The sequence below is a fragment of the Podarcis bocagei genome, assembly GCF_964188305.1.
Source record: "Podarcis bocagei genome assembly, chromosome: 11".
Lineage (NCBI taxonomy): Eukaryota > Metazoa > Chordata > Lepidosauria > Squamata > Lacertidae > Podarcis > Podarcis bocagei.
The window spans coordinates 59,124,207-59,146,658 of record NC_138136.1 but is presented as its reverse complement, the minus strand read 5'-3'; the positions used below and the strand labels follow the sequence as shown (position 1 = coordinate 59,146,658).

Here is a 22,452-nt window from a genome sequence, read left to right as displayed (position 1 = left end):
TCTGACCACTTTTCTTAAAAAAAATGTGTTTTATTGATTTTCAGTTACAAATGAATTAGAGTGGGGCGGGGGGATAAGACCAGTAATGTTGATGATTTTAAAAATTACTTGTACCCCACCCATCTGACTGGGTTGCAGCAGTAAATATAAAAAAAATAATAATAATAAAACACCAACAAGTCAGAGTACAGGGCTGTCACCACAAAGGGTAAATATAACAGAAACAATCCCAGTTGTGGTCCATTGAATGCACAGTAGTCAAATGAAGGTGTCATTCCACAATGTACCTAATGCTGTATTTTTTATTTTTTTTTTAAGCGTTAGTTCTTGTGTGGAGATATCAGTCAGGGGCTTTCCACCCCACATATTCATGGCTCCCTACCCAAAACACTTTCTGCTTCCTTTACCGGTGACAGAATTGGCCAGTTTATTATTATACTTCCCCCACCCCACAAATAAACACTTTCCTCTATCCAGACTCCTCCATTTCTCAGTGCCAAAATCTGAATGTCAACAGCTACAGTTCTGGCAGACTTAGCTATAAATCCTCGCGTCTGCTGATCAATGGTGTGTTTTGCCCGACCAGCCTCAGCAGGAGTTGGAAATAATCAAAGGGGTGTTTGGATGTACTAACCCTTGATGAAAACCTGGAGTTTGATTTGTAATCTGTGGCTGGGATACAGGGAAGGGCGAAAGGAGCTAGAGATACAAAAAGCCTTATTTTGAAAGGCTCTGGAGAGAGAGGAGCTCAGTCTGGAGAGTGAGGATACACGGAGGCCCCATCTAAAACAGTATCTTCTTTGGCGATCACTCGTAGCCGAGTAAGATTGTCTTCCATAAACGCGGTTTTAAAAGTGAGTCCGTAAGTGACTGTCGAGGCCAATTCTGGATCCACACATCCTTCCACAGTGAAGACATAGGTTAGGTTTCTGAGTGGGAGTTGATCATGGTGAGGGTTTGCCAAGTGTGCGTTCCTCTTAGCTCATTTCTCCCTTTCGTCCTGTGAGTGTCTTCAAAGCCCATGACACCTTTCGTGAAGGCTGGAGCGCTCGCATGCCAGTGTTCCCCAGTTGTCAGTGTTTATACTACATTTTTTAGATTTGCCTTGAGACAGTCTTTGTATCTCCATCTCTCTCTCTCTCTCTCTCTCTCTCTCTCTCTCTCTCTCTCTCTCTTTCTTTCTCTCCATCTCTCTCTCTCTCCATCACTCTCTCTCCCCCCCATCTCTCTCTCTCTCCATCTCCCTCTCTCTCTTTTTTATTGAATTTTACATTTTTATCTTCATCACAGTAATATATCAAATACAAAGAAAAAAAACAAATTCCCCCCCACCCCGCGACTTCCCTCAACTTTACATATTGACTTCTCCTGCCGTTTTGTTATGCCTTAACATTGTATTCTCTAAATTAAAAATTATTATGTTCTTATCATTCTAACACCATGTTTGTAGTTTCTATTTTTGTTTTGTAAATTGTAAGTGTTTACTCAAACCCTGCTAGGGAGTCCATTTCTTAACAACGTTTCTGTAGATAAAACATAAATGGTTCCCAGCCTTTTTTAAAGTCTCTATTGTCTCTTCAGTTAGCTTCGCCATTTCAGCATATCCCATCAGTTTTTCTTGCCATTCTTCTTTCGTGGGTATCTCATCATTTTTCCATTTTGGGGCTAGCAATATTCTAGCCGCTGTTGTGGCATTCATGAAAAGTTTCTTCGTCTCTTTTGGCAGGTCTTGACCTGTAATGCCTAGTAAAATAAGAAAGCTTCTGGTCTTTTAACAAAGGTTATCTTAAACATTCTTTTCATTTCGATATAAATCATTTCCCAATATTTTTTGATTATTTTACAGTTCCACCACATATGAAAAAAACATGCCCTCTTTTTCTTTGCACTTCCAAAACTTATTGGAGCCTGTTCTGGGAACAGGGGCTTCTAAACAACTCTCTGCACCCTTTGCAACAGTGCCCAGGATTCTTCGTGACAAGCCACAACTGCTTCAGATATACCGTGTAGATGGGCCCATAGATATCTATATCTCGGGCATTAAAAGCCCAGGGCAAAAAGGTGTTCCTTTTAGTCTAAGCTCTGACTCATTCTCATCTTCCATGCAAGGTACGTGATTGTGGAGTGTGAAGACCAGGACACCCAGCAGAGAGACCCCAGAACTCACGAGATGTACCTGAACGTCATGAGGAGGTTCAGCCAAGCTCTACTAAAGGTGAAATTGACTGTTTTGTGCCGTGCGGAGGCTAGTGGGTATTGGAGCATGATTATAAAGGATGCATGCACACCTCACAATAAAACAGGCAACCCCAAAGATCAGGGGAGTGGATTAACGCCCATATGGGTCAACATTACAACATTTGGGCCTTTTTTTCATGCAGAGAAAGGGTGGGTAAGTGAGGGCACGATCGGTGCTGGATTTACGTATGAGCTAAACAAGTTATAGCTTAGGGCCCCACTCTCTTAGGGGCCCCAAAAAATTTAAAGGAAAAAAATACTGGGTGTATATTTCCAAAATATAAGATAAAAAACAAATAAAATAAAACCTACATACAGCAACAGTGTTTTGTGTTGTGTAGGCTCCTATGATGTAAGTAATGGGCTCCGCCTGCTAGTCTGCTCCCTAAAATATCACTATTAGGTCCATAAATTACCATATAGCATATATTCAACACACAAAAAACAAGAGACAATTTGTTGTTGACGAAGGACAGGTGGACATATAAAGGGCCCCATTACCTTCAGTAGCTTAGAGCCTCATCAAACCTTAAACCGGCCCTGGACACCATAGAAGTATATAAAATTATTCCTAGAGAATGTGAATAGAAAGAAGTTCTCCTCTCTCTCTTTTACTCATTAGACCAAACATTTGACACTCTCTATTATGTTAACTGCAAATAAGGAAAGGGAAAAGCTTCTAAGCTAACAGTTGGAAGCACTGTTAGTAAAGTATAGAAATAAATATTTTGGTTTACTTATGCCCATCTGTTTCTGTAAAATTCCTGCCACAACCCTGGGTTAAATTCTCTCTTCCCCTCCTCTTTTTCATTTTCTGATTCTTAATACTTCAGCAAACAAAGTGCATTGTGATAAACATCACACTTGCTTTCAACCACAGGGGTCATCCAAGGCAAATTCCCCATTTTGGACAATAAGTCGTTTTGTTCCATGCTTTCCTTGGAAACATTAAATGCTTCTCTATATTATTTATTCAGCTGCACAATATTTTAAGAATAGCAGGCTGTTGCACAGGTTAAGAAAAGCACTGCTCTTCGCCTGGGGCAAAAATCCGTAGGGGTGATGCTGTGCGAGCAATTTGTGTTTTATGTTCTTGGAGCCTAAACCATGGAAAAAGACTGATAATAGCTTTCTGAGGAAAAACAACAACATGATGCTGTAAGACTTTACATTGGGACACTCAGAAATAACAGACACCCTAGGCTGGATTGGTGCTTTAAATGTCCTAGAGAAGATAATTATTATTTATTATTTATGCCCCACCCTTCCAGCTGGGTTTTCCCAGCCACTCTGGGCGGCTTCCAGAAAAATATTAAAATACAGTAATGCATCAAATATTAAAAGCTTCCCTAAACAGGGCTGCCTTCAGACGTCTTCTAAAAGTCCGATAGTTGTTGTTTTTTCTTTGACATCGGAAGAGATTGCGTTCCACAGGGTGGGTGCCACTACCAAGAAGGCCCTCTGCTGGGTTCCCTGGAACTTCGCTTCTCGCAGTGAGGGAACTGCCAGAAGGCCCTCAGTGTCCGGGCTGAACAATGGGGGTGGAGACGCTCCTTCAAGTATACTGGGCTGAGGCCATTTAGGGCTTTAAAGGTCAGCACCAACACTTTGAATTCTGTCCAGAAACGTGCTGGGAGCCAATGTAGGTCTTTCAGGACCAGTGTTATGTGGTCTTGGTGGCCACTCCCAGTCACCAGTCCAGCTGCCACATTCTGGATTAATTGTAGTTTCCGGGCCACCTTCAAAGGTAGCCTGACATAGAGCGCATTGCAGTAGTCCAAGCGAGCATGCATCATTCTGGCAAGACAGTCTGCGGGCAGGGAGGGTCTCAGCCTGCGTACCAGATGGAGCTGGTAAACAGCTGCCCTGGACACAGATTTGACCTGTGCCTCCATGGACAGCTGTGAGTCCAAAATGACTCCCAGGCTGCGCACCTGGTCCTTCAGGGGCAGTTACCCCATTCAGGACCAGGGAGTCCTCCTGGGAAGCTATTCGGGCAATTAGAAATTCCGTGAATGGCACTCTTTAAAAGTAAACTGAAAGTACAGTTCTCATTTTGTATTTTTGTGTTCTGAACCACCCTCTGGTCTTCGGTTGAAAGGTGGTACCATCATCATCACCATCGTTGTCATCATCCCTGAAAAGAGCCTTGTGCTTCTTTGGAGTTGTCATTCATCGAGGCTCTGGGGGTCTCTCCTCCCTCCCTGCTGTATAAATTGACTCATGTCACATAAGTCCTCACCTCCAGAATGATTGTTGTTGGTGCAGTTGTACAAAAAAAACAAAACAGAAAAGCCCTGAAAGGTCAGAGAACCAACTACCTGCTACAGAGAACTTTGATTGCATTTTATGGAGGGCTGGGGGGGGGGGTTGCCCGGGAGAAACTTCCTTTTTTTCCCTCTTTTTTTTTTTTGAGCAAACGTCGGTGTTTATTATCCGCTCGCTCCGAGAGCCGTGATTGCCGAGAGCTCCACTCAAGGCAAAATAATTACAGCAGAGAGAACTAATTCTTTTCTCCTTCTCCTTCTTTTCTTCCGCCTTCTAATTTAACGCAGGGTGATAAGTCTGTCAGGGTGATGCGGTCTTTGCTGGCAGCCCAGCAGACGTTTGTAGATCGGCTTGTTCATCTCATGAAAGCAGTGCAGCGTGAAAGTGGCAATCGTAAAAAAAAGGTAAAATGGCAGAATTGTATAGGGATACATACAGATATACATGTGGATAGATAGATTAGATAGATAGATAGATAGATAGATAGATAGATAGATAGATAGATAGATATTGCTTTGTCATATTGCTTCGTCCCAGCTCTTGCCAACCTAGCAGTTCGAAAGCATGCCAAAAATGTTCAAGTAGATAAATAGGTACCGCTCCAGCAGGAAGGTAAATGGCATTTCTGTGTGCTGCTCTGGTTTAGCCAGAAGCGGCTTAGTCATGCTGGCCGCATGACCCAAAAAAACTGCAGACAAACACCGGCTCCCTCAGCCTATAAAGCGAGATGAGCGCCGCAACCCCAGAGTCGTCTGTAACTGGACTTAACTGTCAGGGGTGCTTTATCTTTTTTTTACTTATATGCATATATCTATATTCCTTCCCCCCTCCCCAAAAAAGCCATTTTGTCCATACTTGTGTTTCTCATTGCTAATGTATTCCTCTTTTAATGAGAGTTTCTTGTGACAGAATGTGCAGTTTGGAACTCAGTCCCATAGGCTACATTCATATGGTTGTTTATTCCGTTTCCGCTGCTGTTAATTTCTGCATTTGTGCTGGACACATGACTGCACCAAATACCCAGGGTGTTGAACTTTGCACCTTCCCCAGCCTTGGAGCAACCTATCTGAATTCTGATTTTTAGCATAGCCTGCCTTCTCCACCAGTAAACAGTAAGAACGACAGAAATGCTAACAAAAAATCTTTATGGGAAATAATAGTCATTGCCCACATGTATTTGTAGCGATAAGGACTAGAAACCTGCTTAATCTTTCTTCTCCAAGAAGCTACGATTTTGCAACCAGTGCTGAATTTTTGGGTGCGTGTGTTTGTGTGCATGTATGTGTCGATTTCCAGCTGCTTTGCGGAGAACGTTTAATGAAAGGCCACGTCAGTCAATCAATCAATTGACAGCTGCACGAATTATGACAGCTAGGAAGTGGAAGGGGCAAGCAGAATATAAAATAATAGATAGAGAAGTGTGGTATATAGCTATTAATGATAAATTAACATGTGCCATTAAGGTAAGACAGGGAATATGCAGGAGAAATGGTTCTGTGGAGATATTGTGGGTGTTTGTAGAATTTGTACTGTTAAAACGGAAAGGGGTCAAACCATAACAAGAGTTGTTCAAATTTGGATAGTTACAATGGAATGGTCTCGGTAATGGGGTGCACATTTTTATTCTTATTTATTTATGATGATTACTTTGTCAAATAAACAACAACAACAACAACATGTGATGGACAAACCGTTAGCAGGCACATTTGAACCTACTTTCATCAATTTCTCTCTCTTTCTGTCTTTGTGAGTTTGCCCATTGATGAACAAGCTACTTTGCAGTTGGCTCCCTTCCTCCATTCACGAGTTAGCCTACATGCTGCAGCTCCTGTCAGGAGCTCGTCCTACACTCGAGTAGGACCCTGGCAGAGACACATGCCCGACTGGCATGTTCCCTCCCTCCTGGTCAATCATTCAGGAGCTTCAGGAGCTTTCTTCAGCCCGAACATCACAGCCCCCGATGCCAACAGACACCGGAACACTTAGGGATCCACAGAGTCTTCACAGCTTGCGTAACAGACCTCAGCAACTCAGCATTTTGACTAATCTACTTTATTTACATATAAAAACACACGGAGCACTACAACATGGCTCCCTCTCTCTCTAGCATCAGACAGAAAAGAGAAAAAGAACAAAGGACAATAGTCCCACTTCACAGAACACGCTAACACAAACATCCTGTCTCCGTCACTTCCCACTTTGTGGAGTCAAAACATACACCATCATGTGATAGACAACAATCCCATGACTGCAATCATGGGGCAGGAATTCTAACAGCTCCTAGTGAATGTCTTCGGTTTTGGAGTGGTTGGCATTAGCACGTGGTTCAGTAAGTCATGTTGTCTCTTCCTTGCCCCTGCCCTGCTCTGCTTTTAGAACGAGAGGTTGCAGGCACTCCTGGCAGACAACGAGAAGATGACCCTATCAGATTTTGAGCCTATTCCCCTGCCCCTGGAACCTCAGGTGAAAATCCGAGGGATAATCCCGGAGAAAGCGACGCTGTTCAAGGTAAATCACCTACCGTCTTGTCTGTTGTCCATGTTCCGTGAGCGGGATGCAAGCATGTCAACCAGGATTTGGTTGTTGGTGTTGTTTTAGCATGCTCTGGTAAAGCTTGCTAGCTTATGCTTGCACACTAGAACAAACTCCCTTGGAAGATGGTGCATTCTCCTTCATAGGAGGTTTTTTAAACAGAGGTGGGATAGCAATCTGCCAGGAATCCTTTAGCTGTTCTTCCTGCGTTGTAAGGGGTTCAGCTGAATGAACCTCTCAGATCTACAGTTCTGTGATTCTGTGAGTTTGTACACTTGGAGAGAATCTTTCTTTTTTGCAAGAAGGGCTGGGGTTAGGCTCATTTAAGAAGATTTAAGAAGGCACATTTAGGAAGATTGAAGAAGTGGGGCTCGGAGGTGGGAGCCGGCATATTTGAGGCCTGTTGGGGTGCGGGATGTGCCCTCTTCTTAAAGGAACTGCTTCAGAAATGAACCCTCAGGGACTGGGCCAAGGAAGAATGGTGGAGACCACCTCCTCATCCTGACCCTTCCAGAGAAGAAGACAGTTCCGAATCCCAATAGGGGTTTGAGAGAGGTCACAGCTCAGAGGAAGATGAGCAGAAAAGTTGGGAAATAATGGGAGAGGAGGAGGCAGAGCTGGAGCAACTGGCTGACACATTATCACTAGAAAGCATTCCAGACCTACCATCTCCCAGAACCTGGTGAGCCTTAAAAGTAGGAGAGCAAAGGGCTTGGAGACAAATGGCCCTAAGCGGCAACCGTAAAGTTGGTGGCGCTGTTGATGAATGAGGAAGTAGGAGATAAAGGGATTATGGGATCTGTAGTTGTTAGGAGATACCAGTTCCCCTCACAAAGCTACAGTTCCCAGAGTGGTCTGACATTCAGTTTCTCTTCACCGTAGCTCTGTCAAGGGAATAGGGATTGCCTATCAACTCCTTGTGCCGTTAACAAACTGCAGCTCCCATAATTCATTGTGGGAAGCCATGACTGTTCAAAATGGTACCCTCTGTGTGGTACCCTTACCTCACCCTGGATATGTTGTGCAAAGATGTGGGCAAGCAGGCATATATATATTTTTGTTTGAGACTCAGCGACAGAGAATAAGGACGCTGGATAATGTAAAAAAAAAAAAAAAGATAACTATATTTATTTTGCAGAGGCTAATTGGTTTCATTCCCATCCTTTTCACGAGGGACAAATTGCCAGCTAAACAAATCAGGTCTTTTCGGAAAGGGCATTTTAAACAGAGTTGCCATTTTCACTAAGTTAATTAGGGAGGGCAGCTAATTGCTTTAAAGCTATCCTTCCCCTTAGCATTTTTTTTAGGTTTCAGTTCAGTGCCACTTGTTTTATCTCGCTCTTTCAAGTACTGTTCAGATGATTGGGGGTATATTGGATGCACACAGAAGCTGATGGACTTCTGAGTTCGTTCGTTTTCTCCTGTGCAAATATTAATTATTTTCCTCGCGTTTGTATCCCACCTTGCCTGGAACCAAAGATGGAACCCATAAATACATGCATACATATATACAATTTTTTATTTATTTGTATGTTGCCTTTCCACAGTGCTCAAGGCATCTTACAACGTGACAAAAACACATAACTGCAACATAACGAAAGTACAGTGGTACCTCGGGTTACATACGCTTCAGGTTACATATGCTTCAGATTACAGACTCCGCTAACCTAGAAATAGTGCTTCAGGTTAAGAACTTTACTTCAGGATGAGAACAGAAATCGTGCTCTGGCGGTGCAGCAGCAGCAGAAGGCCCCATTAGCTAAAGTGGTGCTTCAGGTTAAGAACAGTTTCAGGTTAAGTACGGACCTCTGGAACGAATTAGGTACTTAACCTGAGGTACCACTGTAGTTCTATATGGTACATTAAAACATTAAGAAATGCAAAACCAGACTGAACAATTTCCATGTAAATCACAATGTCTAAAATAAAGATAGGAAAAAACCAACAGCAACAGCAACAGACACTGACCAGATCTAGATCTGCTTAGCTTCATCAAACAGGTGGCCTTGTATGCCTTCAGGCCATAGCATGCTCAGTCATCATCTTAACAGGAGTGGATCCTTTGCTTTATGGCAGAGATAGGGAACCTGGTGCCCTTCTAATATTGCTGAACTATAACTCCCAGCACCTTGGACTATTGGCCACGCTGCCTGGGAGTGATGGGAGATGTGGTTCAGGAGTACCTTAAGGGCATCTCCAGTGGATGTCTGGATTGGGGCTGAGTCAGCACAGCCTTCCACCGCTTAATGGGTTTACAGTGGTGCCTCGCAAGATGAAAATAATCCGTTCTGTGATTCTCTTCGTCTAGCAGCTTTTTCGTCTTGCGAAGCAAGCCCATTGATGGATTAGCGCTATTAGCGCTATTAGCGGCTTTTAGCGGCTTATCAGCTTATCGGATCAGCTGATAAGTGGCTTAGCGGCTTAGAAAAAGGGGGGGGGAGGAAAAAAACCCCGCAGGAACTCGCAAGACATTTTCGTCTTGCGAAGCAAGCCCATAGGAAATTCGTTTTGCGAAGCACCTCCAAAACGGAAAACTCTTTCGTCTAGCGAGTTTTCCGTCTTGCGAGGCATTCGTCTTGCGGGGCACCACTGTAGAATGTTTCTCACTAGACTGAGGAGTGGTTACAGCTAGTATGGATTGTGACCTGCACTCCTGATCGTGCAATACAGAAGTCCTCCATCCTCTCCATCCTTTTTTATCATTTGCTTATCTGTATCTTCTCCCTCTCTCTCTTTAAGATTTAATTAATATAACAGAGAACACAGCACAAAGCAATACATAGTGTAACAACTGCAGTTCCAAAGCAGCTCAGAAAAAAAAGCCAGCCACAATGTGTTGATTAAAACCTGAGAAAATAAAATAGGGGTTTTTTAAATAAAAAAAAGTTGAAAGTTCAAAAAGCACATAATTATATGTGCACTAAACGTGGTGAGGCATAAATAGAAAGAGAAAATGAAAAGGAGAAACAGAACCCGTGTAGAAGGGGAAATGAAGAGAGAGGGGAACCCAAAACTGTATTTTTTACAAGGTTGTTATTGTACTTCACCAGATCTTAAGCTATTACAGTATTTGTAGGAATGGATTCCAAATATCATTGAATTTGTCCATGGCAAGTCTGCGTTTATATGCAAGTTGTTCATATGTTGCGAGTTTATATAAGTCTTCAATCCAATCGTAGAAGGGAGCCTCATTTTTATTTTTCCAATTCAACAGTATCAGTCTTTTTGCTGTGGTAAGGGCGCACGGAGAATCCACTCCTATTGTCCTTTTGTAAGGTTCCATGTGCTGGACATATAATTCAAGAGGATGTTTTGCTCTGTAAATGTAAGGGTGTTCCAAAGAGAAAACAAAACAAAATTTTAACGACCTGCGTATATTGTATGAAGTAGGTGCCAAACAAATGTCATTTTACATGGTCTTAAAACACTGGCAGTCCATATACTGTACTAAAATTAAAATGGTACCTTATTGATCTATTCTTCACGTTTTAACCATATATTTATATTTTTCTATTGAATATGTTATAAACCAGAGAGGGAAGTTGGGGGAAGTCGCCGGGGGGGGGGGGGTTCAATTGAAAATGTTAAAATGGAACATTTGATTATGCTAGAACTTGTTGTAAAATCTTAATAAAAAATAATAATTTGGGGGGGAAATTGGCAGTCCATATAGGTTTTCTCCACAGTCAGATTTGTGAGGCTGGTGGGAGAGAAGAATGTATAGCGTTCCCTTAATACATTTCATGCAAATGACATTTCCATGATCTGCCTTAGGAACAGAGGAACCTGTTTTATACAGAATCCATTTAGTTCAGTATTTTCTGCATTGACTGCAAGATACTTTCCAGGGTTTCGGACAGGGAATATCCCCAGCGCTACCTGGAGATACCAGGGATTGAACCTAGGACCTTCTGCCTGCAGAGCAAAAGCTCTCCCTCTGAGCTAGAGAGGCTGAAGAAACCTCAGCTCCGTATCTCTTTCCCTCTCCAACCCTGCCGTCCTTTTACAGTCACGGTTTAATTTGCTGCGTTTTCTGTTTCTCTAACCAGAGCGCCCTAATGCCAGCCCAGCTGTTTTTCAAGACGGAAGACGGGGACAAGTATCCTGTTATATTTAAACACGGGGATGATTTGCGTCAGGATCAACTGATACTTCAGATCATTTCGCTCATGGACAAGGTGACAATGGCTAAGCAGAGTGGGATGGAGATTGTGAATAGGTCTTTGTAAACACGGCAGCCAGAATTTCATTCTTTATACAACTTTTAAAAAATGATCTGGGTGCTTTTATTTTTCTGTTTTTCTCTTTTCTCCTTCCTTCCTTCCTTCCTTCCTTCCTTCCTTTCTTTCTTTCTTTCTTTCTTTCTGCCCCCTGCCCCCCACTTTTGTGCTTTTATTGTATCTAGATAAAAGTCTTGGTTTGGTTTTTTTTTTTTAAAAAAAGGGAAATTTTAGTATTTTTCTCTATAAACCGTAATAAAATTTATTTTTAAAAGTGATCTAAGCGTCTTACGGAGATATTTGGAGGGATGTAATGGGAAACACTGGATAGCTGAGTTGGTCAAAGCATGGGACTCTTAATCTCAGGGCTGTGCGTTCAAGCCCCATGTTGCGCAGAAAAGATTCCAGCAATTCAGGAACTCTGTGGTTTTATATGATTCACACGCATGGATAAAGGTTAGAAATGTGATGGTTGAAGGGAGCCCATCCATACAGGAAGGTCAGAACAGGTGAGCCTTTAAATCAGGAATGGTGAAGCTGTGACGTTGGAGGTGTTTTTATACCTAGAAGCCTTGCTGGCACAGAGCAAAGGCCTAGATAGTCCCCGACCCTGTTTTCAGAACAGCCAGAGACATGGGAAGACCACAAGCAGGATAGGACCACAATATCGTTTACCCCACTTGCCATTCTCAGCACCTGATATACAGAGGCAAACTTCCATCATGGCTTGTAACTTTTGAAAGCCTTGCGGTCCTCCATAGATTTGTCCAAACCCCTTTTCAAGACATCAACAGTGGCAGGAGATTTCCGTGAACCAAAGCCAGTTTCTTTCATTACGTGTCACCTGAGCCATTCTACAAGCCATTTGATTTGATTTTTCAACTATAGACCAAATACATTTTCATATACAGAGATTTCTCTGAATCTTGAGACCTCCACCCCATCCCCTCCATGGGTCCTAATGTCAGTGTTTTCAACTGCATCTTATATCAAATCTATATTTTATATCTATCCATATTCTCCATAGAGTTTGATACATTACAAGTGAGGTTAAAATCCTCCTAATGTTTTCATCTGCTCACAGTGGTCTCCTAAATAAATTATACTTTATTTATATCAATAAATTATATAAATTATAATTATATAATTTATTCTTTCTTGAAGTATTTGTCTTCTTGGTTCCTGAGCTTTCTGGTCAGTTTTGCCATTTTGGCGTAGTCCAACAGCTTAGTTTGACATTCTTCTCTGGTAGGGACTTTGTCTTCTTTCCATCTCTGGGCCAGTAAGATCTGTTCGGCTGTTGTTGCATACATAAAAAAGTCTTTTTTTGCTCCTTTGGGATGTCGGTACCTACAATTCCTAATAAAAAGGCTTCTGGTTTGTTTTTTTACAAAAGTTATTTTAAACTTTTTTTTTTAGTTCATTATCTATCATCTCCCGGAAAGCTTTTATTACATTGCCACCACATATGATAGAAGATACCTGTATGCTGTCTTCCAATGCAGCAATAATTTCTTAGCACTCTCTCTCTCTCTCTCTCTCCCCTGCCTTATGCTTGTCTCTTCTGTTTTACTTGTAGCTCTTACGCAAGGAGAATCTGGATTTGAAGCTGACCCCTTACAAGGTCTTGGCCACTAGTACAAAACATGGTAAGCCTACCTCCCAAAACATACTCATCATACCAGGAGCAGTGAGTATATAGAGAACTCTCAGTGCTAAATGTTTATTTTGTGTGTTTTTTAATGAACCTTTCAACCGCTTTGGTACCCTTAAAAGTGGGGTACAGCAAAGATACAAATTTGATAAAATGCAAACTCTAAAGAACAGTTCTCCGGCCTGATTAAGACTTAGTTAATTCCACCCCACTGCTTTTAAAAGCCCACAGGAATTTGAGGTTGGCTTCTTAGCACCTATGCCTAAGATTTTCTGACCCTGAGTCTCATTCTCTCTATCACCCTCCCTGCTATTTTCCAGGTTTCATGCAGTTCATTCAGTCAGTCCCTGTGGCTGAGGTTCTTGCAACCGAAGAAAGTATACAGGTTTGTGTTTTGACTTGGGTTGCCTGTACTGGATTCAGCATCTGCTTGTTCTTTCCTTTTTTCCCACTTGAAGTTGGCAGTGGCCTTCTTCCCTTGAGATTGCATCACATGCAGTGGTATCACAATTGGGGGGGGGGCGGTTCGCCCCAGGTGCCATGTCGGGGGGGGGGTGACAGGAAGGCACCCTGCGGGAGCTCGCGGGGGCGCGAGCAGCCATCGCGCCGCCACAGCCGCATCTGGAGGATACTCTGTTTGCGGCTGCAACCACGGGCAGAGGATCCTGGTGCTGGCGACAAACCGCTATGTACAGCGCATGTGTCACGTGCATTCACTGTACATAATGACGCCGCACATGTGCTGTACATAGCGGTTTGCTGCCGGCGGCGCTCAAGCACCATAGGGACGGCAGTGGGATCCCTCCGTTGTCGCTACAGCCGCATGTAGAGGATCCTCCATTCGCGGCTGTAGAAGCAACGGAGGGATCCCAGCACTGCCCGTACAGTGCTGGAGCGGCCCCACGGGCAAACCACTATGTACAGCGCATGTGCAGCGTCGCTACGTATGGCGAATGCGTCATGCGTAGTGATGCCACACATGCACACTACGTAGCGACGCCCCACCCCGGGTGTCACAATGCCTTCGTTTGCCCCTGATCACTTGTGGAGATTCAAGGATAAAGCAGTGTGTAAAAGGAATTCTGCATCATATAAGGCTGTTAGGATACTGGAATTCCAAGGAAGGAAATAAAAACTGAGTAGAGTGTGTGTGTGTGTGTGTGTGTGACCCTTCTTGATTAATATTTCTTCTGCTGCCCACCACCCACAACTGACCACAAATGGAATGACCCAAACAAATGCTTTTGCTTGGTTCTAATGTTTCTCCATGTGTACTCCTTAAGGCTGGTTTCCACTCTCTTCCTCTGTCGTCCCCTTCTCCTTGTGCCCTCCATCTTTCCCAACATCAGGGTCTTTTCCAGGGAGTCTTCTCTTCTCATAAGGTGGCCAAAGTCTTGGAGCCTCAGCTTCAGGATCTGTCCTTCCAGTGAGCACTCAGAGCTGATTTTCTTCAGAATGGATAGGTTTGATCTTTTTGCAGTCCATGGGACTCTCAGTTGTCTCCTCCAGCACCATAATACAAAAGCATCAATTCTTCAGCGATCAGCCTTCTTTGTGGTCCAGCTCTCACTTCCATACATCACTACTGGGAAAACCATAGCTTTAACTATATGGACCCTTGTTTGCAAGGTGATGTCTCTGCTTTTTAAGATGCTGTCTAGATTTTTCATCGCTTTAATTATAATGGCTAATAGCCATTGATAACCACATCCACCTGGAACAGGAATGCTAAGCTTACTCAGGAGCTTTCAGTGTGGGACTTCGTCAAAACCTTTCTGAAAGTTGCATGTTCTAAAAATCTGTTTGTTGTGGTGGCTAATATGCTGAAGACCAGCAACATGTTAGTGTTGGGGCAAAGGGGATTTTGCTTCTCTGACCTCCTACTTTTTAAAGCTGAATTTTCTTCTCCAGGGGGCCTTGTTCATATTTCTAGGCCAATTCGCTCTTGGGATTCTAGTTGTAGCCCCCTTCCTAAACAAAGTACATTAATGCCCACTTTGCAATTCGTTTCCTCTATCTTCATTCACAATTGCTTTGAATTGCTAATGCTATTTAAATTTTGCTACCCAGGCACAAAAGGAATATATCTACTTTTGAAGCATTTAGCACTCTCCGTAATTATGCAATAACTCTGCATTTGAAATTCAACAGGATGGGATTATTTTAAAGAACGAGAGGCCCTTGAGTTTGTGTGTGTGTGTGTGTGTGTGTGTGTGTGTAATGCAAAGTGATTTTAAATCTTTCCGTTGCGGAGGTTAAGAAAATTCCATCAGATATCAACTGAGCGCTGCGATGTTAGCACTAAGGGGGGGGTTTAATTTGCTTGATTGTTCTTTGCTTAATGTTATCTGCCGTTTTTAAAAGAAATATAGGCTATTTCTGCACTGAGCCTTGGACGCCTTTTAAATATCAAGATTGATACTTCGGGGTGAGGAGAGGGGGGCTGTGTTCACCAGTAACATGCAGTAATGGATTTTATCCAAGGCCACCAACTACTTACGAGCTCAGCCAGCCCCCAGAGACCCTTTCAGAGCTTTACGTGGGAGAAGAAATAAACATTAGAGCAATGTTCTTTTTCAGAACTTCTTCCGAAAACACGCACCAAGCGAAACGGGACCCCACGGAATAAGTGCAGAGGTTATGGACACTTACGTCAAAAGCTGTGGTAAGTGATGGCAGGAGATTAGGAGGGCACAGATTGTATTAAAGCAGGGCAATGGCTGCGGATCAGTGGCAGAGTGTCTGCCTTGCAAGCAGTCCCTGGGCTGGGAGAGACTCCTGCCTGTAACTCTGAAACTCTGGAGAGCTGCTGTCAGTCAGTGTAGGCAACACTGAGTTTGACAGAGCACATTCAAACTTGGTGCAAGGTAAAATCTGTTATGGTCAAATGGGCTCAGGATTTCAGTTGTAACATCCCAATGGAGGATGTCAGCATGAAGTTCACCGCAGGTTACACTCTGAGGGAAAATGTTACGAAGATGCAATACCGTTGGTATTTGACACCACTAAAATTATCTAAAATGTCTAAGAACATTCCAGGTAAGTGTTGGAGATGTGCAGAAGGGGAAGGCTCAATGTTATACATGTGGTGGACATGCAAGAAAATTAAGGTATTTTGGGATGTAATCTACAATGAACTTAAAAGAAATATATATATATATATATATATATATATATATATATATATGCTTTCGTAGATTTTCACGGGTACAGGAATGCAGGTTTGGTGTCTTCGGGTGTCTTCCCGTGTAAGAGTTGGGGTGTCTAGGCGACGTTTCGACGAGGTCTCACTCGTCATCTTCAGGCTGGTGCTTTCGGCTTCTTGTTACTGGAACAGAGCAGGATCTCAGTGTTTGAGTTCCTATAAATACTGTTGAGGGGGTGTGGTGTATAGCCTCCAACGTTCTGGGCAGAGAGGAAGTTCCCAGGTTAGTGTGCCTTTTCTTCTTTTGTTCATTAATTACTTGAGGGATATCTTGAGAGATTTCTTGAGTGATAATCTGAGTACCATTTAGGAGGGTCATTAGGTGTGGATTAGTTGCTAAAGCTTTCGTGTCTTGACCTCTTGAGCTTGTGAAGAGTTTTTCTGAGAAGATGGCTGTACTGCACAACTAAGCACAACTAAGTGCAGTACAGCCATCTTCTCAGAAAAACTCTTCACAAGCTCAAGAGGTCAAGACACGAAAGCTTTAGCAACTAATCCACACCTAATGACCCTCCTAAATGGTACTCAGATTATCACTCAAGAAATCTCTCAAGATATCCCTCAAGTAATTAATGAACAAAAGAAGAAAAGGCACACTAACCTGGGAACTTCCTCTCTGCCCAGAACGTTGGAGGCTATACACCACACCCCCTCAACAGTATTTATAGGAACTCAAACACTGAGATCCTGCTCTGTTCCAGTAACAAGAAGCCGAAAGCACCAGCCTGAAGATGACGAGTGAGACCTCGTCGAAACGTCGCCTAGACACCCCAACTCTTACACGGGAAGACCCCCGAAGACACCAAAACCTGCATATATATATATATATATATATATATATATATATATATATATGCGCGCCAGAGGCTTTCCTCTGGGGCATTCTAGGCCATGACATACCAAAAAATCATAGCTGTCAACTTTTCCCTTTTCTTGCAAGGAATCCTATTTGGAATAAGGGAATTTCCCTTAAAAAAAGGAAAACGTTGACAGCTATGCAAAAAATGCAAGGGAAATATTCTTGTATGCCACGGTGGCTGCAAGAATATTGATAGCTTTGAACTGGAAGGGTGAGAAATTACCGACAAAGCTGGATTGGCAAAATTAATTGTTGGAATATACTGAGTGGGCAAAATTAACAGAAAATCTGAGAGATCGCGCTGAACAAACTTTTATTAGGAATTGGGGCATGTTTAAAAAGTATCTCAAGGATTATTGTAATAGCATGAAGTCTGTGGCAGCTCTTGAATAACTTCTGTGATATATTGGATGAGTTTTAGAAAACATAATATTTAGGAAATCTAACAAAAGAAAACTGAAATAAATAGTGTAATAGGCAGAACAATGTTTAGAAGCATGAGGGATTGACGGGAAGTCATTGGAATCCTAAGAACATGATACAATGTAACAAACACTTTTTTCTATGGATAATTTTGTTATATGTTACTTTTTTCTAATTTCAATAAAGCATTTTAAAAAGCAAAAACAAACAAACAAACTGGGTGCAAGGCAGTTTCCTGTATTCCTAGCAAAGTCAGAGAACTAACTAAAGATCATTGGTGTTATTTACATTGGTGCCTCGCAAGATGAAATTAATTCGTTCCGCAAGTTTTTTCTTCTTGTGAGTTTTTCGTCTTGCGATGCACAGTTTCCCATAGGAATGCATTGAAAATCAATCAATGCGTTCCTATGGAGACCGTCCGGGGACAGAGGGGAAGCGCCACTCTGTCCCCTCTTTTGAAGCAAGGGGCGCCTTCCCCTCTGTCCCCGGAGCTTGCGGGGCTGGCAACGGGGAGAAGATCGCTTCTCCCCACCACCCCTTGCTTCAAAAGAGGTCCGGGGTTAGCGGGGAAGACGCGCTGCGCTTCCCGCTGTCCCCGGAGCTTGCGGGGCAAGCTTCGTTTTGCGAAGCAAGCCCATAGGGAAATTCGTCTTGCGAGGCAACTCGAAAACGAAAAAACCTTTCATTTTGCGAGTTTTTCGTCTCGCGAGGCGTTCGTCTTGTGGGGCACCACTGTATTAGCAAGGGCAAAGATCAATGCCTCTCTCCATATGAACCTACCCGAACCCTGATATCAACATCTGAAGCCCTTCTTCATGTGCCTCCTCCTCAAGAGGTCCAGAGGGTAGCAACGCGAGACCAGGGCCTTTTCTGCAGTGGCTCCCCGTCTGTGGAATGCTCTCCCCAGAGAGGCTCGCCTAGCGCCTTCACTATGCACCTTTAAGGGCCGGACGAAAACGTTCCTCTTCAAACAGGCCTTTGGCAGATGAACATCCAATGCTCTTTTAAATGTGTGGCGTTGAGGAGGTTATTGGTTTGTTTCTGTTCTTGCTTTTAAAGCATATTTTGTATTTTTTTTAGCTTGTATTTTTATGCTGTAAACCTCCCTGAGCTCTATGGGCAAAAGGTGGTATACAGATTTCATTGAATGAAACAAATTGATTATATTATGTGTTTTGTGTAATATTGTGTGGTCTGCGTTCTCGTTTTGCAGGTTTTTTATGTTGTCCCCTGTGATCTTCGGAACACAAATATTATAAATAGATAAACAAATAAATGAATAAGTCCCTCAGTGGCCAAACAGATACCTATGGGAAGGCCAGAAGCAGGAACTGGATGTGACAGCCCTCTCCACATTTTTCTCCCCAGCAAATGTTATCCAGAGGCATATTGCTTATGATGCTAGAGACAGTCAGTATCCATCATGGCTAGAAACCTTTGATATTCTTATCCTCTGCAGAAGTTTGTTTTAAAAACCCTTTGAAAACCACCCAGTGTGGTAACCATCACTGCATCTTCCGGAAGCGAATTCTGTGACTTAACTGCAGAGAAGACCCTTCCTTTGGTCTATCCCTAAACCTACATGGCCATATGTGCCTAATTTGTGGGGTAACCTCATGTGTACACAGCTGTTCCTGAAGCCTCTCGTCCTTCCTGTGACAGAAATTTTGGTCAGCTTTCAGAGTCTCGCTCCATAATATTCCCAGTGATCCTGTCTCAGTGTAGGTCTTTCTTTGGGATTTTTGAGAGAGAGAGAGAAATTGTGCCAGTTGACAATTATTTGCTTTTTTTGATTTCCAGCTGGATATTGTGTAATTACATACATCCTTGGTGTTGGAGACAGGCATTTGGACAATCTGTTGCTAACGAAAACAGGTAACTACTTCTTCTTCTACTACTACTTATTATTATTGTTATTGTCATTTGTTGTTATTTGTTATTGCTGTTTTTACTGTTATTATTATTATTGCCTTTGTGAGGCTTGCATCTTGCTGCAAAATCATTTTCTGCTTTCCACTTAAAGGAAGGGGGTGTGAGACTCGGTAAGTTCCTTCCCCGGCATAATTGTAATAATTTTCAGTGTCATTGCATCTGCCATGAGAAGAACAGCTAAGAGTGGTGTACAGATCAAATTAACCGGGCCTGCAGGCTTAACAATCTAATCGTCTATAAAACTGAATTATATTTTACCTGTTGCATATTTGGCTCAGGGAAAAAGGAAATTTGAGAACTATTTCCATAGTGCTTTTCCGTAACTAGAATGCTTTTGAAACATTCTTGACTCGTGAAATGTTGAAGGAGTCAGATCTACTTTTTTGTCCCCCCCCCAAAAAAAAATTAATTTTATAACACAACTAAACAATACAAACAAGTTCTTGTCTTATCCTTATTTTATCTAAACATTGTTAGGTGAGCTTCCCCAAGTCCCCCCCATCTGATTTTCATTTTACCTCAGTTTACATATATAATAATTTGTAACCATTTTTTTTATCACACTTACTTTTACCATAAAAATCTTCACATTTTATCACTTACAAATAATACTATTTTAAAATACACTATCTTCTAACCCTACAGCCTATATCCACTTCCAAAGCTATTCTAAGATTTAAATATAAACATATTTTTTCAAATATTCTTTAAACTTCTTCCAATCTTCTTCCACCATCTCTTCTCTCTGGTCTCAGAGTCTCCCAGTCAGTTTGGCAAGTTCCATATAGTCCATCATCTTCATCTGCCATTCTTCAATAGTTGGTAAATCTTGTTTCTTCCAATTCTTCGCTAGTAATATTGTCGCAGCTGTTGTGGCATACAGAAAAAAGTAACATTCTTTTTAGGGATTTCATCCCCCCAGATCTACTTTTTAAAAAAAGGTAAGTGGGATGCACAACAATGCACATTCACACTATGAAGAACTCATAAGCCACCTGCTATCAGCAGCGAGGAGTGTCATAAGTAGACACTGGAAAGACCTGTCAGGAATAAACACGGACCACTGGTACCAAACTGTATGAGAAGCAGCCCTACTAAAAAAACCTAACCAACAAATTTGAAACTAACACGGAGACAAACAAAGGAGGGTATCTTTACTCCCGGCATGGCTCCCCTCTCCAACCTCTCGCACCGCCAGCGGAAACGAACAGCTCAATAAAGAACCTATCTGCACAACGCTGACACAAAAACTCTGCATGTACACTAAGCAAAAGAATGGAGAAATCACAACCCCGCCTTCTTTCTCTTCCACTCTCCCTCCCAACCTCACAGTGTCTCACACTGAATGTGACTGACCTGTAGAAAGGACTCTGTGAATTGAAAACAGAGGTGTATATGTGTCTTTGTGAACTATGAAAATCATTTTAATAAAAATGCGAGAGCCAGAGAGGCAGAGGCAGAGGCAGAGAGAGGCAGGGTGGGAGGAAGTAACCAGAGAAAGGAAATGCAGAATTTACCTTGCTGATCCCCTCACACCTTGCCATATGCTGGAGCTGAGTTTTAAGGGTTGAAGCATACCATGAAAGCAGAAACAAGCAGTCTTCTGTTCCTCATGCTCTTGTCACCTCTGTTACCCACCACCCTAAAATTATGCACCGTGTAGAGAAAGGTTTTGTATTCCATTCTCTTAACTCCAGGGACACGAGGGGCTCTGTTTTAAACCACAGAGCCTAGGACTTGCTGATCAGGTCAGCAGTTTGGATCCCCGCAACAGAGTGATCTCCCGTTGCTCGGTCCCTGTTCCTGCCAACCTAGCAGTTTGAAAGCACATCAAAGTGCAAGTAGATAAATAGGTACCACTCCAGCGGGAAGGTAAACGCTTGTGCTGCTCTGGTTCGCCAGAGGTGGCTTAGTCATGCTAGCCACATGACCCAGAAGCTGTATGCTGGCTCCCTCGGCCTGAAAGTGAGATGAGCGCCGCAACCCCAGAGTCGGCCACGGCTGGACCTAATGGTCAGGGGTCCCTTTACCTTTACCTCTTAACTCCGGAACACATGAATGTCCAGTGAAGCTGAATGTTGCGAGATTCAGGGCAGGTGGCAGAAGGTACTTCTTCACACAGTGTGTAGTTTAAAGTATGGAACTCACATCCTCAGAAGGCAGTGATGGCTTTAAAAAAGGATTGGACCTGATTCATGGAGGAGGCGATGGCTATGGGTAGCTACTAGCCACAATCGCAACAATGCTTCTGAATACCAGTTCCTGGAAACCACAAGTTCCCTTGTGCTCAGCTCCTGCTTGCAGGTTTCCTTGTTGGCCATGGTAAAACCAGGATAGTGGACCAAATGGGCCTGATCCAGCGGACTCTTCATATATTCTTAAGTTCACTGTATAAAACCTCTCAGGTTCAGAACTGGCCAGGCAAAGAAATTCTGTCAATATATTGGAATATTTAGAATTTAAAAGCGACAAACAGGTAGCATTAATGTTAATTGATGCAGAAAAAGCATTCGACAACATCTCCTGGTGCTTCATGAAAAAAGCAAAGCCCTTTGACACTGTTACAGCACAGAAGGAGGAAGATTTCAGAAAAGGGGGGAAGTATAGTTCCCTTCCCACTCTTGAGATCTCGTCTGTAAGACTCCTGTTCCCTTAAAAACAGAACTCTTAAGAGCCGAAGATATGCTACAATATGGCCCCACCTGCACCTCATATCAAGAGCAGTATCAAACCACTTTACACAAATATGGTTTCCCTCAAAGAATCCTGGGAACTGTAGTTTAAGGGTGCTGAGAGTTGCTAGGAAGCCCCTGTTGCCCTCCCGCAACCCCTGGGAAGAGGGGTTGATTGTTAAACCTCAGGACTTTTAAAGTGGTAAAATACTGCATTAAATATACTGTATAGTACAGGTATCTGTACTATACTATGCTGTGTAGACAGCATCTTAAAAAGTAGAGACATCACCTTGCCAACAAAGGTCCATATAGTAAAAGCTATGGTTTTCCAAGTAGTGATGTATGGAAGTGAGTGCTGGACCATAAAGAAGGCTGATCGCCAAAGAATTGATGCTTTTGAATTATGCTGCTGGAGGAGACTCTTGAGAGGCCCATGGACTGCAAGA

The 22,452-nt window shown here is 42.8% G+C and overlaps 1 protein-coding gene across 2 annotated transcripts in view; it reads left to right on the top strand.

Annotated features, from left to right (window-relative positions):
- The window catches only part of PIK3C3 (phosphatidylinositol 3-kinase catalytic subunit type 3), a 117,737-nt gene that overhangs the window by 33,641 nt on the left and 61,644 nt on the right, over positions 1–22,452 (top strand). For both annotated transcript variants that reach the window (XM_081212737.1, XM_081212736.1), the window contains 8 exons: positions 2,110–2,215; positions 4,794–4,910; positions 6,883–7,014; positions 11,088–11,216; positions 12,838–12,907; positions 13,233–13,297; positions 15,493–15,577; positions 19,200–19,274. In XM_081212737.1, the coding sequence (XP_081068863.1) occupies positions 2,110–2,215; positions 4,794–4,910; positions 6,883–7,014; positions 11,088–11,216; positions 12,838–12,907; positions 13,233–13,297; positions 15,493–15,577; positions 19,200–19,274 (779 nt within the window). The remainder of the gene's footprint in view (positions 1–2,109; positions 2,216–4,793; positions 4,911–6,882; positions 7,015–11,087; positions 11,217–12,837; positions 12,908–13,232; positions 13,298–15,492; positions 15,578–19,199; positions 19,275–22,452) is intronic.